The following is a 14,923-nucleotide window of genomic DNA, read 5'->3' on the forward strand; positions in this document are numbered from 1 at the left end:
CTGCTGATGTGAAAAATGTCGCGTCCGGTGGAACGAACAAAATTGCGGTGAACAACAGGTGTGGCGATTTAAAAAGGTGAATACTTATAAAAAGCAGAAGTGATAAGGGGGGGAATCGCACAGCAATAGAAAAGTAAAAAATGTTTCACTTTGCGAAATGTGCCCCCCCCAATGTGGTACCCCTTACAGCCGTTGCATGGTCAAAATATTTGCATAAAAAAGGGAAAAAAAAAAGAAAAAATGCTACGACACTATGTAAACTGGAAATGCATGCATGCCTCGCTCGAGGAGTTTTGGCGACGATTTGGTGAATTTGCTTAATTGGCTTCGACATGCAGGGGAATTAAAGGAGTAGGAAGCGGGATTGCTGTGCATTCCCCTGTTGGGGGGGGGAACTTTCACCGAGCATGCCTTTTCTTTCTTCCACCCCCTCATTCCCCCAACGCATACGTACAACTAATGATATGAATGAACATATATATATCTTCTTTTTTTTTTTCCCCTCCGCATGCAGTTTTGCTAAATTGGCCACTGCGCCACAAAGAAAAAAAACGGAAATGCGTGCGGTGCGAATGTTGCAGTGTTGTAGGCGTACGCGGGGGAAGCAGCGCGTATGCCATGTGATTGTCCGTCCGTTCGTCGTTCATTTGGTCGCCTTTTGCCTGCCTCTCGCCGAGGCCGCATCCATCGCGCTGACATAAATTGAGGAGAGGTTGACAAAAAGCGCGCGAAAAAAAAAAAAGAAAATAAAAAAAGAACACTGTCTCTGAGAGGGAAGCAAATCGACGTCATGTTGACGATTTACGTATCGTGGGGGCATGGCTGGCGGCAAAAAATGGCAGCAACAAATGGCAAAAAGAGGTTAACGTTAACGTCGCCATGCAGTGCACTGCGCGATTCACCATTTATGGACCACCCCCCTACCAACGTCTCCCAGCAACAAAACCGCCTGCCAGGCCATGACGCGCAGGGGCACGAGTACCGTCCGCGCAGTGCAGTACGCGTAAGCACTTCCCTCAAATGTAGAAATTTAAAAAAAAAAAAAAAAGTGCCAAATTGGTAATATAAGAAATGCACTCTTCTTCTTTAAAGCGTGGCTACAATTGGTGCCGCAACCGCGAAGGGGCGATAAAAAAAAGAGAAAAAAAAGTAGCCCCTACATGTGATGTTATTTTTTTATTGCTAATTATGCGTACGTAGGTACCGCCCGCACGGCGTATCGAGGATAGGTTTCGCCCCGTCAACATACGCCGTTAATCCGCATTAATCAAATTAAAAAAAAAAAAACAAGCAAGCAGGTAAGCAAGCAAGCAAGCGAACAAGCAAAAATAAACAAATGAACAAAAAATAAACACAAATATATGAACGAACGAACAAATAAATATATGTTCTCTCCCTCCCTATTTATTTTTTTTTCCCCATCATTTTTGTGAAGCTTGAAACTCCGCGAATTGTTACGCGACAGTTTGTTCATTCGTGAATTTGCCGTTTTGCCATTTTGCCAGTTTGCTTTTTTGATTTGCCCCTTTCCGTTTTGCCGCATCGGCCGCTGACTTCCCTTCCGCTTAACTCCCCTTTTGTGCGGACTTACCCCTTCGCTAGGCCCCCACGACAGGTTTTTCCTCCGACCGAAAGGTACGCGCGCGAATGCAAAAGCGAATAATGTTACATGAAGAGAACATATAGATGAAGCATCGCATCTGCAATCTGCAGCGTGCCGAATTGCGTCGTGGCGCTGACTCGACCGCGGTGCCAGTTTGTACCGCAGCAGTAGTAGCACTCATTTTATTTGCAGCGGTTGCTTTTATTAATTCATTGTATGCAATTTTATTGCGTTAAATGATATATCTCTTTCGTGCTTTTTTATTTTTTATTTTTTTTTTTTTTTTTTTTTCGCCACGTTGTATTTTATTTTGTCGACTCCCCTCGCCCCCCTTTCCGCGTCGTTTTCTTGCAAACAACGGAGCGGAGATCTTTTTTTTTTTAAATATTTTACAAAGTTAATTTTTTTTTTTTTTTTAACCAAGTTAAAAAATTTCTCTCCGCATAGTTCGCTTTTAATTTTGTCAATTCAGTCAATTCAATCAATTCAGTCAATTTTGTTAACTTCGCTCAGTTTAATTTATTTCATCTTATTCAGTCCCGTTTTGCTCATTTTATTAACCGAAGAGGCTTTGCTTGCCCCTCCCATCCTACGAGCAGAATTAATTTTTTAAACCCTTCCCCCGCTAGGCCCCCGAATTCCTATAAAAGGAGTCCAATCCAATCCAAACCCACTCCCAACATTCCGCAAGTTTGTTAAAAATGATTGCCCGAGTTTTTTTCTTTTTCGTGTTCTTGTTGTTTTCCTCCGTGAGGACATCGGACACCCCCAACAATGTAAGAGAAGCGGCGAGGGAGAAAAAAAAAATAAAAAAATAATAAAAAATAAATGGCGCTGCTCCACTCGCTCACCCACTGCGTTGCCGTTTTGTACTCTCCCTTCCGAATAATTCACCTCACACGTTTTTCCTTCACCTTTATTACCATTTTTTTGCTGCCCCCCCCCCTCGCAGGATGGAATCGTTCACATCATCACGAAGAACATCGACTTGAAACAGCTGCAGGGAACCTTCTACGAAATCGCCACGAACGCTTCCGACAAGATATTCCCAGGGTTACTCTGCAGATGCACGAAATATGAATTTTCAGGCCTGAAGAGAGACGGCAACTTGGGATACATTTTGGTGAACTTCTCCTGCGACAGAAACTACCTGTTTGGAGAGCAGAAATCCGAAATGACTTTCAAATTAATTTTGAACAAGCCAATTGATGAAAATACCACCACTGTTGAGGAATTTAATGCCAGCATCTACCTAGTCGAGGGCAACCAACAGATTTTACTAAACAGCAACGTTAACATCGTTTATGCCGAAGCTAATGAGCAAAATGAATATGAGCACATTATCATCGCTGGACAGAAATCCACCGAGCCAATGATCGTCATGTCCAAATACAGAACAATCCTCCTCGAGACCTACAACAAGCTGTTGAATTCTCTCTACTTGGCTGGATACGAGCCATCCCTCCTCAGCTGGCCATTTATCATCCAGACCGACCAGACCTTCTGTGATTGAGGGGCGGTTGGCGCGAGTGAGAAGCGTCCAGAAAGCTACCAAAAAATGGAGGCGCGAAGGAGAGTGGGGCAAAACGCCGTGTATATTCCCACACCACACCGAATGCGTAAGGTGAACGCGCGCCCGTTCCTTCCACGCCACTACCGACAAGAGTACATCCCTGTGCGTGCGCGATGACTGCCACATATGTATATCTTCACCCTTTTTGAAGGAGGTTTTATAGGAAGCTTCTTATAGGAAGTTTTTTTTTTTTTTTACCAAACCGAAAAAATAAAAAATAAAAAAATAAAAAAATAAAAAAAAAAAAAAGGGAAATTTTTAGTATGTTCTTTTTTTTTACCGAGTATTTTTTGTTTAGAAAGAATTTTATTTTTCGCTACACTTTAAGTTTTTGTTTTTGATTATTTTTTCTTCACCTTATCATTCATCATATCTTTCATTTTTCCTTCACCTTTTCCGCACCTTTTCTTCATTTTTACGCCCACCCCTTCACCATTCATCACGCACCATTCATCACGCACCATTCATTACACACCATCCACCGCCCATTTCCACCCCATTTTTTTTTTTTTTTTTCCAACGTTTTGATTACGATGTAGAGTTTATCTTCATAGCGATGAGCACAAATAGGTTAAGTTCCCTTTCCTTTTTAACAAACTTTTAATTCACACCATGGAGGAAAAAAAAAAGAAAAAAAAAAAAAAAAAAAAAATCCTGAGGAAAAGGCAAACCTCTTTTGTCTACCTCTGCCATTTGTGTAGAGGAGAGAGCAGAGCGGAGCAAACGCAGTGGAGTTGTACCCACCGCCGCTGTCCTTCCAAGGAGAGGTGGTTAGTCCCCATTTGTTTGCTGTACCCACCGCATGACGTTATGGCTTCGTGCAAAGTGGGGATAAAAAGGGGCAATGGTACCTCCACACCATACAGCTTCTCCGCACAGCGGACGTACAGCGCAAATCAGTCGCATCTGTGCGTGACCAAAAAAGAGACGAATGAATTTCGCTTCCACGTTCGCGTGGCTTACCCGCACACTTCTTAACCTTTGCGCGAACTTCTCCCAGTGGAGCAGTGGGTGGGTAAGCGGCCCTACGTAGCGCTTGACCAGGCATCCATTCGAGTGCATTCCCCAATAGTGCAATGCGAAGGGGGAGCGGCGTCGGGAGCGTTATCGAGCGCCGCTCCGTGGTGCACCCGTGCGACATGGGTGCCCTCAACAGGAGGGGGGACGACCTCCCCATGGCGCGAATTCAACCTGAGGTGAAGCGGTGAAAAAAAAATGGGGCGCTCATCCTCTCCCCCCTAAAAAGGATCAGCCAATCGACGATGCTGAAGGTGTATGTTGTGTAAAAAATGGGAAGCGGCGCAAACCGTGTAAACCTGCTAACGTTACGCTGCGTGGTGCTTCTTTTTTTTTTTTTTTTTTTTTTTTTAAATGCACAAGGAGCCAACAAAGGAGCGATAGTTCCGCGGCAAAATTGGGACAGCCCAACTTCGGAAAAGCTCCTGAGGGGACAGTCGACGCTGATCTTCTACCCCCTTCGATGGCATGCGTGGGCCAGACCGTTCGGCGAAAGGCGACGTGGGGCAACATAGGGCTGTATTTTTAAAACCGCCTTCTTCACATCAAGCGTTTTGCGTAAACCGAAAAGGAACGGGAAGGAACGGGAAGAAACGGGGCGCACCCCTCTGTGCAGTTCCCCCCTTAACTCTGCGCACGCTAATGTGGGCGTCCTGCTTTTCCCCAGACGAGAGGCACCATGCAGAGAATACGGAGGGAAGATTACCTCAGGAAGTGTAAAAATCGAGACGACTTCGTTTACGCCCACGTGCGGGATATATTATCCCACCAGCCCTTCGACGAAATTGTTAGTGCGCATGTGTGATGCGGCTATCTGCACTGCTTTGCGGCTCCCCCGACGCACACTGCTGCTGAGCTGCTGCCAATGTGCTGCCAATATGCCGCGAATCAGCTGCCAACGATTGCCCCATTCGGCTACACCTCGCGCACTCTTTTTCTTTTCTTCCCCCCAAAGCTAGAATACCAAAATGGGGATGTTTACATCGGCACGACGAAGAACAGGAAGCGGCACGGCTATGGCTACTACGTCTACAAGGAGATTGGGAGCGTCTATCAGGGGTGAGTCCCCGGGGGTGGCTCAGCGTGGGGACTGGCTGGGGTTCACCGCACGGGAATGTAGAAGCGGCTGCACAGAAGATGCACATATATTATTATGTGTGTGTACCCTCTTATGTGTACCCTCTTCTGGGTGACTTACCCTCGGAGCGGGGCCCATTCACCTGCCCGCTCCACACCTGTAGTCACCAAATGAATCCTCTTCACCCCCCTTCCCCTGCAGCGAATGGATCGAAAACGCGAAAAGCGGCTACGGGACGTTGTATAACTCGTGGGGAATTGTCTACTCAGGTGAGTGCGCCAGTGGCCGCCAATTGAGTGGCAGTGCCATTTTTGCGCAGCGGGTCTTTCCCCCCCGCTCACTGGCAAAAAATAAATAATAAATAAAAAAATAATAATAAATCACAAATGCGAAAAAAACTTCTGAACCGTGCAGGCGAATGGCTGAACAACATCTCCCACGGGTTTGGATGCACCTACGCGAATGAGCAGCTCTTCCTGGGGACGTACAAATTCGGACTGATAAATGGAGTGGGCATATTAAAAAAAAACACCAGTTATAACTTTTGCTTGTTCGAGTCGAATAGGAAAAAATGCAAAATAAAAATTACCAAAAATATGGAGGTATTTCTTCACTGTTACAAAAAGGATAAACTTTTTTTGAAGGAAAAATTGGGCGCCTTTTTCCCCCTGTACGCGGACAGCAGCATCTCACGTTTGGTGCGCCAGCAAATTTTTCGCCACCTCTTCGGCGTAGACAAGTCGTTTGGGCAGTTTTTTGCCAAGGGGGGGAGAAGCGAGCGTCCAAATGGAGGCATAGGTGGAGGCATAAATGGAGGCGCAAGTGGAGGCTTCCTAAGCTACGTAAACTACGAATCGAGGATAAACTTTCTGAAGGGGCTAATTAGCAAAGGGGCGAAAGGAGGAAGAGGGGAGGAGACACACCCTGACGGTAGTGTGGGCAGCACGGATGACTCAGTTTGGAATTCCCCCTCCAAGGGGGAGACCAACCAGCGCAATGGCTGTAATGTTTTTCCATTTGGTGAGGATAAGGACCCACGGGGGGATTTCCCCTCGAGGGAGGCAGCAAAACGTTCAACAAGGCATCAAACAAGTAATGAGGGGAGAAGTCCCCTCTTTGTGGAGGCCTCCATCAGGGGTGCAAGCCGTTTGTATAACTCAAATGATTTTTTCAAGTGCATTCCTCACCTTACATCGACGCATCTTCTTTATAAGTCCGACGAGGAGAGCGGCAGCGAGTTTTGCCCGGACGTGACTCCCTCCAGTGCCTCTTCCCTCGAACGACACTTTAAAGTGAAGCAAAAAGTAACGGCGGCGATAACGGCGGCGATTCGCCCCGTTTTCCACTCAAACAGGGGTGCAAGCGAAAAGAGGATAATAACACAGAGGAGACAGCGGAAAGGAAGGAGGTCCAAACTGTATAAGCTACTTGTGGGTGGGGGGCCCAAAGGAGAAGGTGCCTTATCGAATGATCCCAGTGAGTGGACTGCAGAGTGTAGGGGTGCCCAGTGGGGTAGCGTCCATTCGACAGGGAAAGCGGCACTTGTTCGGAGCACACTCCGCGGAAAGGCCGTCGCGGGGCGGGGAAAGGAAATGCCGCGGGTGCAAAGGCGGAGCCACAGGGCGAAAAAACCGCCATCACCGCCATCACCGCCATCACCGCCATCACCGCTAACACGGCCAACCGCCATGCGCCTGCTAACCTACCTGCAGCGGAAAAACGAGAAGAACCAAATCGAGTGCATTTACCACTGGAGGAGCTACCACATATTTGTTCTCCTGCGCCTGTTCGGCCTGCACAAGTACATTGCGGCCTTCAAGGGCAACCACATTAGCGGCTTCCACTTTTTCACGCTCAACCGAAACATGCTGAAGATGCTGGGCGTAGACAAGCATGAGCATATGTACTTTCTACTGAATTTTGTAAACGCCTTTAGCAGTCTACATGACATGTATCTGCAGATGCTCGTCCCCTGGGGGAACATAACTGGGGATGCACTGCTAACCTTCAGCTCTCTGCCCAAATCTGAGCTGGTTGTGCTCAGTCGGTTGGGAAGACACAGCCCTGGGGAGGGGGCATCATACCTGTGTTACTATGCAAATGCACCTGTGAGGCTGAAAATGTTTTCGGGGAAGGAGGGACAAAGGGGCCAATCTGGCAGGGAAGCGCCATGTGATAAGCCGGATGATGCCGCACCAAATGGGGACTCCAGCACAGTTAGGAATGAAGAAGGGAGTGCTTCTCCCTGTGGTGATGGAACCTCCGAAGGGATGCACTCCCACTTGGGTAATCCCCTCCTGAGCGCCGCACACAAGTTTCTGTTGGACGAGCAGCAGCTTAGCAACATAGGGGAGAGCATCTTGGACGGGTGGGGCAGCATCAGAAGTAACCTGGCCAGTTTGGAGGCGCACGAGGTGTTTAGGCGGTTGAAGGGGGGGGGCCTCCCCCCCAGGGCCCAAGCGGAGGGAAACCACCAAAGGGGGGGAAGTGTAAAGCAGGACGCGAAGGAGGATGTCGCGAAGGAGGACGATGCACAAAGGCAAGACGCACAAAGGCAAGACGCCCATGACGAAGCGGCCACCCTGGTGGAGAGGATCCAACGAAGAACCGCCTTCATGAAGGAGCACTTCGTCCTCTCGAATTTGAGGCACCCCAATGTGATCAAATACATAGGCAACGTTATAAGCAGGAAGAAGGAAAAGTTCGGTTTGGTGTTCGAGTGCCTCAGGGGGATGTGCCTCCACGATGCGATTCGCGATGCGATCCGCGGTGGATGTGATGCGCAGCGGGGGCAGAGGCAAACGTGTGGAGCGGAGGGGCGAAGTGGGGCAGGTAGGAAGGCCCTAACGAACGAGAGCGTTATCCGCCTTTTCTACGAAATCGCGGCTGCCTTATTTTACCTGCACAGCAAGCGCGTCGTGCATGGGAATATAAGCAGCAAAAATATATTCGTGTCTGAAGACGGGGGAGGCGTCAAGCTGTGCAACTTTGAGAAGGCCTCCATAGAGAGTTACTACGATTATAAGTTGAGCGCCTCGGGGGGGGCTCGCCTCGACGGACCGAATGAGCGGTGGTGCCGCTGCTGCCGCTTCTACCCCTGGGGAGAGGCCGAGAAAGGGGGAATCCCAAACGGGCACTCAAATCGTGTCAGGAGCAAACGGATCGGGGGCTGCACCCCCCCGGAGGGAGAGAAAATGAATTTGCCCCTTCCGTACATAACCTGCATGAATGAAGTTAAAAATATAAAGGCCATGGTGACCTCTCCTTTGTTGCTCTTCCAAGCCAAAAAATTTGAGAAGCGAACTGTCCGTTGCGATGACCCCTATGCTGCTCCAGAGGTGTTAAGAGAAGAAGAATGTACCGCCAAATGTGACGTCTACGCATTTGGGGTTGTTATGCACGAAGTTCTGTTTGGTGGGCCTCCCCTGATGAGCGAGTTCATGCCATCCTTCTTTTGGACGTCCACTTGCTTTCACCAGAAATACCTACACATCGATGTGGACAAATTGCATGGGAGGTTCCCTAATAGGAAGCTCTTCCACTTGGTGGTGAGCAACGTCTTGCTGGTCATGCGCCAGTGCCTGAGCCCGGAACCCACTTGCAGGCCCGATTCGGCCTACCTGTGCAGGCACTTCGGGCGCCTGCTCGACCGCTCGGCAGGGCATAGTAGCCCATAGTAACCATAATGGCCCATAATGGCTCCTAACAGCTCAGCGTGGGGACACAGATTAGCGGCACCCGCTGACAGGAACCTTCCGAACAGCTGCACTGCGAAAGGGATTGGCACAGACGACTCCTTTTGGCTGCCCCCACCCTCACCAGTGGGGGTGCGCCTATGCGTGTGTCCGCTTGGCATAAACGAGCGGGACTTTTTTTCTTTCTTTTAACTCCAACGCATGGCACTTTGTTCACTCGTGGCAACTTTTTTTCGTCCGAGTGGGTTGATGGGGTCAATGTTGATGAAAAGTTGGCTGTTAAATGGGTGGCGTGAAGGCGTATAAAAAGGGGGTGAAAATGGGCATATAAAAAAGGGGTAAAAATGGGCGTATAAAAAAGGGGTAAAAATGGGCGTATAAAAAAGGGGTAAAAATGGGCGTATAAAAAAGGGGTAAAAATGGGCGTAAAACAGGCGTAAAAATGAATGTGAACATGCCCGATGTGGGGCGAGTATAACGAAAAAAAAAAAAAAAAAAAAAACAGGCGCGCGGAGCGCTGTCACCGGGGCGACTGGTGGGGTAGCCCCCCTCTCATTCCTCTACTTCTTCTTCTCCTCCTCCTCCTCTACTTCTCCTTCTCCGCTACGCCCTCTTGAGCAGGAGGTACTCATCCGGCTGGTTCAGCAGCTGCACAATTTCGGACGCCGTGGGGCGCAAGTTCGGGTCGTAGTTCAAGCACAGCCGGATGATGTCCGCGAAGGGGGAGTTCTCAATTTTCGAGTGAATACAGGGAGGCAACTTCCTCGTGAAAACATCCACCAGCTTTTCATAAATCTGGTCCGACTCATCAAAGGTTATAATGTAATGCTGGAAGGGGGAAGGCAAATTCATCATCTCTTGAAAAACGCATCCCATAGACCAGATATCCCATTTATAAGATAACTTGGTATGCTCCAAAAAGTTATAATCGCTACTCTGCTTCAACGGATGACACGTTAACAATTCAGGAGGAGCATAAATCCACGTAGCACCAGATACATTGGTTACAATCCCATCTTCACATTCTTCAGAATCTCCAAAATCGCACAGATGTATATTCCAATCATTATCTACGATTAAATTTTCTGGCTTTATATCCCTATGGATTATTACATTTTTTTTATTTTTTATGGGGGTGTGTAAGAAGTTAATAACATTGGCTAGCTGTCTACACATTTTCAAAGACACATCAATGCTCATTGCTTTATCGTCTTTCTTCATATTATTTTTTATTGTGTGGAGATCCAATCCGTTAACAAGTTTGGTGACTAGCCAAATGTCAAAATAGCTGTGAATAATCCCTCCACATAATTTAATTATATTTGGGTGGTCACACTTGGAGAGTATTTTCCACTCGTTGATGGATCTTTTGGTCAATCCGTAGGGGTCCTGTCTGGCCATCTTATCCACTGGCACTTTCACAGCTACATGCATTCCTTTGTACCACCCTTTGTATACCACTCCGAAGGACCCCTCCTCGATTACCGTGTATTTTAGCTTGCTGCTAAATCTGTTCGTATACAGTTTGGTCCTCCTCCTTTCCCTTTTGAGTTTCCCGCCCGGGGGGGAGCCGCCGCCGTCCGCGCAACTCGCTCCCCCTGGGTGCTGCTGGTGGGGGTAATAGCAGCAATCTCCATTCGGGCTCCCACCACCGTTGCACCCTCGGCTAACTGCGCCACCGTTGCAGCCTCTGTTGATCACGCCACCGTTGCACCCTCCGCTAACTGCGCTAACCCCGCCGTCGTACGTAAAAACGTCCGCCTCCTCGAACGTCTCGAAATACAAATCCTTCGGCTTTATATTATACGCAGCTAGCGATTTTAAATACCTTATTTCATTCTCCAGATTTAGAAGCTGGTTTTTCGATAGGCGGAAGACGTTTTCGTACTCCTTCTTTTTGATGGCCAGGTCGCTGCTGTTCGAGAGGTACTTGGCGTGCTGCCCGCGCTCCGCTTCGCATGGGGGGTGCCCCTGGTGGGGGGAGTACCCCTGATGTGGGGAGTGCATCTGATGGGGAGAGTACCCCTGGTGGGGAGAGTACGCCTGGAGGGGCAGATGTTGCTGCTCATAGTAATGCTGTGCGTACTCGCCGAGGCCTCCGTTCTGGTTGTGCAAAAGCATTGCCCCTCCGGTAACTCCTACAGGCGCTCCTACCACTCCTGCCACTCCTCCCGCCCCTCCTGCCATCGCCAGGGGAGGGGGTCCCCCCTTCCGTACGTCCCCATTAGGCTGCACCACGAGGTGCGCATAACCACTCTGCTGATGTGCACTCCTAACCTTTGCGCAGCCTTTACTAGCATCCATTTTTAAGTTACTATTTAACAAGCCCCTATTCTTCGAGCATTTCTCCAGCGCGTGTTGCTGCATCAGGTGGTTTCCTGGCTGCTCGCTATTCATAAGGTAATTAAAGGATTCTACATTTCGCGCTAGCATCTTGTTGCTGGCGCATCCTGCTCCGGGTCCGCCACCGTTGACATTTGCTCCGCTCGTCGGGGTGACCACACTGCTGTTCCTGTTGCAGCAAATGCCCCCCACGGAGTTGTACGCCGCGACGTCTCGGCAAAGTGGGTTCTCTCTACAAATTGGATTGTCTCGAATCACTGGGCTTTCTCGGCTCACGGGAGACCTCATGCTCATGCTGTTGACTGCCATCTTGAGGTTACCTTTTTCTCCTGCCATTCTCAAATCTTCGTTGTGCTTGGCGGGGCCGCCCGCGCAGGCGGGGATGTTGAGCGGCACGTTAGGGACTCCGCCATGTAGGCTGCTCTCCAGGCCGTTCTGCAGGCCGCAATGAATCCCGCCATGCACACTGCCATTCAAGGAGCCGCTCACACCGCCGCTAACCCCGGCATGCACTGCATAGTGCTGGGGACTTGGCGCGCCCTGGAGCGGGCTAGCCATCTTCGGACTCACATTGTTATACGCATGGTGGGGGTACCTACTCGGGACGTAGCCCTTGCTGCATATGAGCTCCTCGAAATTTTTCCCCTTCAGTAACAAATCGTTTGGAACGCTGCTATCGTTGTTGATGCCCCTTGGGCTGTGTGCCATGTGGCCTGGGGCTAGTCCGATTGGGATTGCTGCCGCGCCGACAGGTGCTCCCTTCCTAACGTGGCTCGCTACGACACCTGCACTGCAATTCATTGGGTTCTGCATCATGGCCATCATCACGTTGTTCGCGTCTGCGCTGTTCAGGCTGGCATGGGGGTACGCGTTCTGGGGGCCAACCGGGAAATTACCACCAACGGGGTAGTTGCCGCCAGCCGGGAAGTTGCCACCAACGGGGTAGTTAACACCAACCGGGTGGTTCCCCCCAACTGCGTAATTACCGCCAACCGCGTAGTGGCCTCCCCCGCCGCTATAATTGCTACTGCCGTTGTTGCTGCTGCCACTGTTGGTGCTGCTGCTCACCGTGTTCTCCTGGCCTATGCTACCCGCCCGCTTCGTCAGCACCTCGGCCTGCACGGCGTACCTCCTCTCTTGAACTTTGGCAGCATTGGTCTCCTCTTCCTTGCACGCTCTTTCGGGGTCTACCGTTACCGGAGCGAGTTCCGCTCTGTGCCCGTAGTGCCCGCCCTGGTCCTCGATTCTCTGTTCGCCGCTACCCCGGCTGTGATTCATCGGGTGTTTCCGGAAGGGTCTCGCCCCTCCCATCGGGGAAGCCGCCACGGAAGGAACAGCATCTCCTCTATCGTCAAACCCGCTTTGCATCGGACCGTTATAGTCCCTCGCCCCCGCGGATCCCCTTACCTCTCCATTGCTAGCCTTCACATAGACATTCTTATTGTTGCGCACAAAGCTTTCTCGGAACTGGGGGGTGGCGGGCCCGTTTTGGTTGCCCACTCGGTTGCCTCCGCCGAGGAAAAAGCGTTCCTTCGGCAGGTCGTCCACGCTGCTGCCATCGTCCTTGGCGTTGCCACTAACACCGCCAACCCCACTAACGCCGCCAGCCCCGCCACCCTTCGCGTAGTGCGGAATGCCGGGCTTCCCCTCACCAAACGGTCCGCCTCCGTTCTGCTCACTAGGGTTAGGGTTCACGTCCCCTTGGAAATGCTCCTCCGCGATTTGCTTCGAGTACTCATTGAACCTGCCGCTACTCAAGTGCCCACTTTTGCCGCTCACAAATGAGTGGTTCGCATGTGCCTCCATCATTTTGCTGGTCTTTACATCCTCCATCATTTTATTTGCCTTTACGTCCTTCCTCATTTTCTGGCTGTCAACACAACTGGCATGCTTGTTACTGTTCGGGTCTGTCACTTTGGGGGGGGCGAGGTGATGTGGCAGCTGATCGTCCTTCACACCTTCAATGGGCATGACGCCCATCGAGCCGCCTCCCTGAAAGAGGCCTTCGCCTATTTTGGACGCATCGTTTGAGTTCTCCTTACAGTAGGTGCTGACCGTTTCGCACAGGTTGCTCCTTTTCCCCTCCCCCACGTCGCTCTTCAAGCCGCTCTTTAGGCTGCTCTCCATGCCGCTCTTCAAGCCGCTCTCCAGGCCGCTAATCACACCGCTAATCACACCGCTAATCACACCGCTAACGACACCGCTGTACATAGGTTCGTTCTTCCTCGGGGGGATCACCACACCCTGCGCACTGGAGCCATTCCCGCTGGGAACCCCCCCGCCGACGCCTCCATACAACCCACCGCTGCTCCCCCCTCCCTGCATCTGTATGTTCGTTCGGGCGCTATTAAAAAAGCTATTAAAATTCTGGCTCAACAGAACGTTACTCAGATTTTCATTTATTATGAAGCTGCTCATTTTATGGCTGGGCATCATTTGAGAGGGGGTCGTCGTCCCTCCCCCGTTGGTGGGCGAGGAGTAGATGGCCACACCACCACCGCTACAATTGCCACCACTGCCACCCCCTGCATATGGCGTCATCGTGCCAGGGGCTATAAACCCGCTGATCCCATTTGCACTCTGTTCTTGGTCGCTGCACGATGGGTTGAGCTGCCTCTGCTCCACCATCGTACTGCTACCACTGCTGCCATCGTCGTGCAGAACAGTTCTGCCTCTTAAGCTGCCACCGACTTCTCCGTTGCTGCTGAACGAATCTTTCCTCTCCAAGCTGTCCTGACTGCCACCGTTAGGGTAGTTACCCCCACGGGTGTGTTTACTCTCCGGGATGTAAAAGGGGAGTCCTCCTCCGTTTGCTGCTCTATTGAAAGGTACACTTGAGTGGTGTTCATTTGGCGAGCTGCTTGCACAGTTGGTGGCCGCCCCACTCATCGCTGTATGGGTGATTCCTCCGTGGGGTGCCATCACGAGGTTACTACTACATTCTTCCATTGGGCTGCTCGTCATGTGTGCCTTCTCACCACCACTGACCATCAACGTTGGGGTGATAAATTTCCCTTTCGCTTTCCCCTCTGCAGGAGGGTTATTATTCCCCTTTCTGTGGGGCATAGACATACCACCACCACAGTTACCCCCTGCAACGGGGAGGTAGTTCCCGTTTTCGCTGCCAACTTGCGTTACGTTGGGACCACCTACATTTGGAGGACTACCACCTGGTCGGCAGTCTCCCCAAAGGTTCCCCCCGCTACTGTTGCTGCCATGTGGGCCACCACTTCCACTATTCATAAGTTTCACCTTGCCGTTCATACACTTACTCGCGTGAATGTGTTTATTAATGAGCAGCTTGCTCGGGTTATAAACAATGGAGTGTACCACGTTGCTGTTTCTGGTGGTTTGCATGAGGGGGAAGTTCTTGTGGGGTAGGTGACTCTCCGCCATGCTCACGTTCTTCGGGGCGGGGCCTGCCGCCTTCTGCAGCGCGTCGCCCTCTCCATTTCGGTTCACGAGGGGGTTAGCGGCACTGGGGATGGACCCATTTGGAATGGCCCCGTTTGGAACTCCCCCATTTGGGATTGCCCCATTGGAGGCTTCCCCATTTGGGATGCCCCCACTCAGGATCTCCATCGTGCCCAGGCTCTTCACCCCGCGGAACTGAC

At 50.6% G+C, this 14,923-nt stretch overlaps 3 protein-coding genes across 3 annotated transcripts; 2 read left to right on the plus strand and 1 right to left on the minus strand.

The window, feature by feature from the left end:
• The first annotated feature begins 1,895 nt into the window (after positions 1-1,895).
• On the plus strand, positions 1,896-3,381 carry PVX_099710 (hypothetical protein, conserved). The gene is made up of 2 exons (XM_001614742.1): positions 1,896-2,379; positions 2,556-3,381. Exons 1-2 carry the CDS (start codon positions 2,305-2,307, stop codon positions 3,114-3,116), a joined length of 636 nt encoding a protein of 211 aa, XP_001614792.1. The 5' UTR covers positions 1,896-2,304; the 3' UTR covers positions 3,117-3,381.
• Positions 3,382-4,872: 1,491 nt separating this feature from the next.
• On the plus strand, positions 4,873-8,948 carry PVX_099715 (hypothetical protein, conserved; the record flags this gene model as incomplete). Its single annotated transcript, XM_001614743.1, has 4 exons — positions 4,873-4,980; positions 5,086-5,252; positions 5,473-5,540; positions 5,686-8,948. 4 exons carry the CDS (start codon positions 4,873-4,875, stop codon positions 8,946-8,948), a joined length of 3,606 nt encoding a protein of 1,201 aa, XP_001614793.1.
• Positions 8,949-9,569: 621 nt separating this feature from the next.
• PVX_099725 (protein kinase, putative) lies at positions 9,570-13,634 on the minus strand (the record flags this gene model as incomplete). Its single annotated transcript, XM_001614744.1, has 1 exon — positions 9,570-13,634. One exon carries the CDS (start codon positions 13,632-13,634, stop codon positions 9,570-9,572), a length of 4,065 nt encoding a protein of 1,354 aa, XP_001614794.1.
• Positions 13,635-14,923: the final 1,289 nt, after the last annotated feature.

Source organism: Plasmodium vivax, chromosome 7, assembly GCF_000002415.2.
Source record: "Plasmodium vivax chromosome 7, whole genome shotgun sequence".
Taxonomy (NCBI): Eukaryota; Apicomplexa; class Aconoidasida; order Haemosporida; family Plasmodiidae; genus Plasmodium; species Plasmodium vivax.

Coding starts and splice junctions, on each gene's coding strand:
- PVX_099710 (XM_001614742.1), top strand. CDS start 2,305: ATGATTGCCCGAGTTTTTTTCTTTTTCGTGTTCTTGTTGTTTTCCTCC. Junction 2,380..2,555: donor CATCGGACACCCCCAACAAT/GTAAGAGAAGCG, acceptor CCCCCCTCGCAG/GATGGAATCGTTCACATCAT.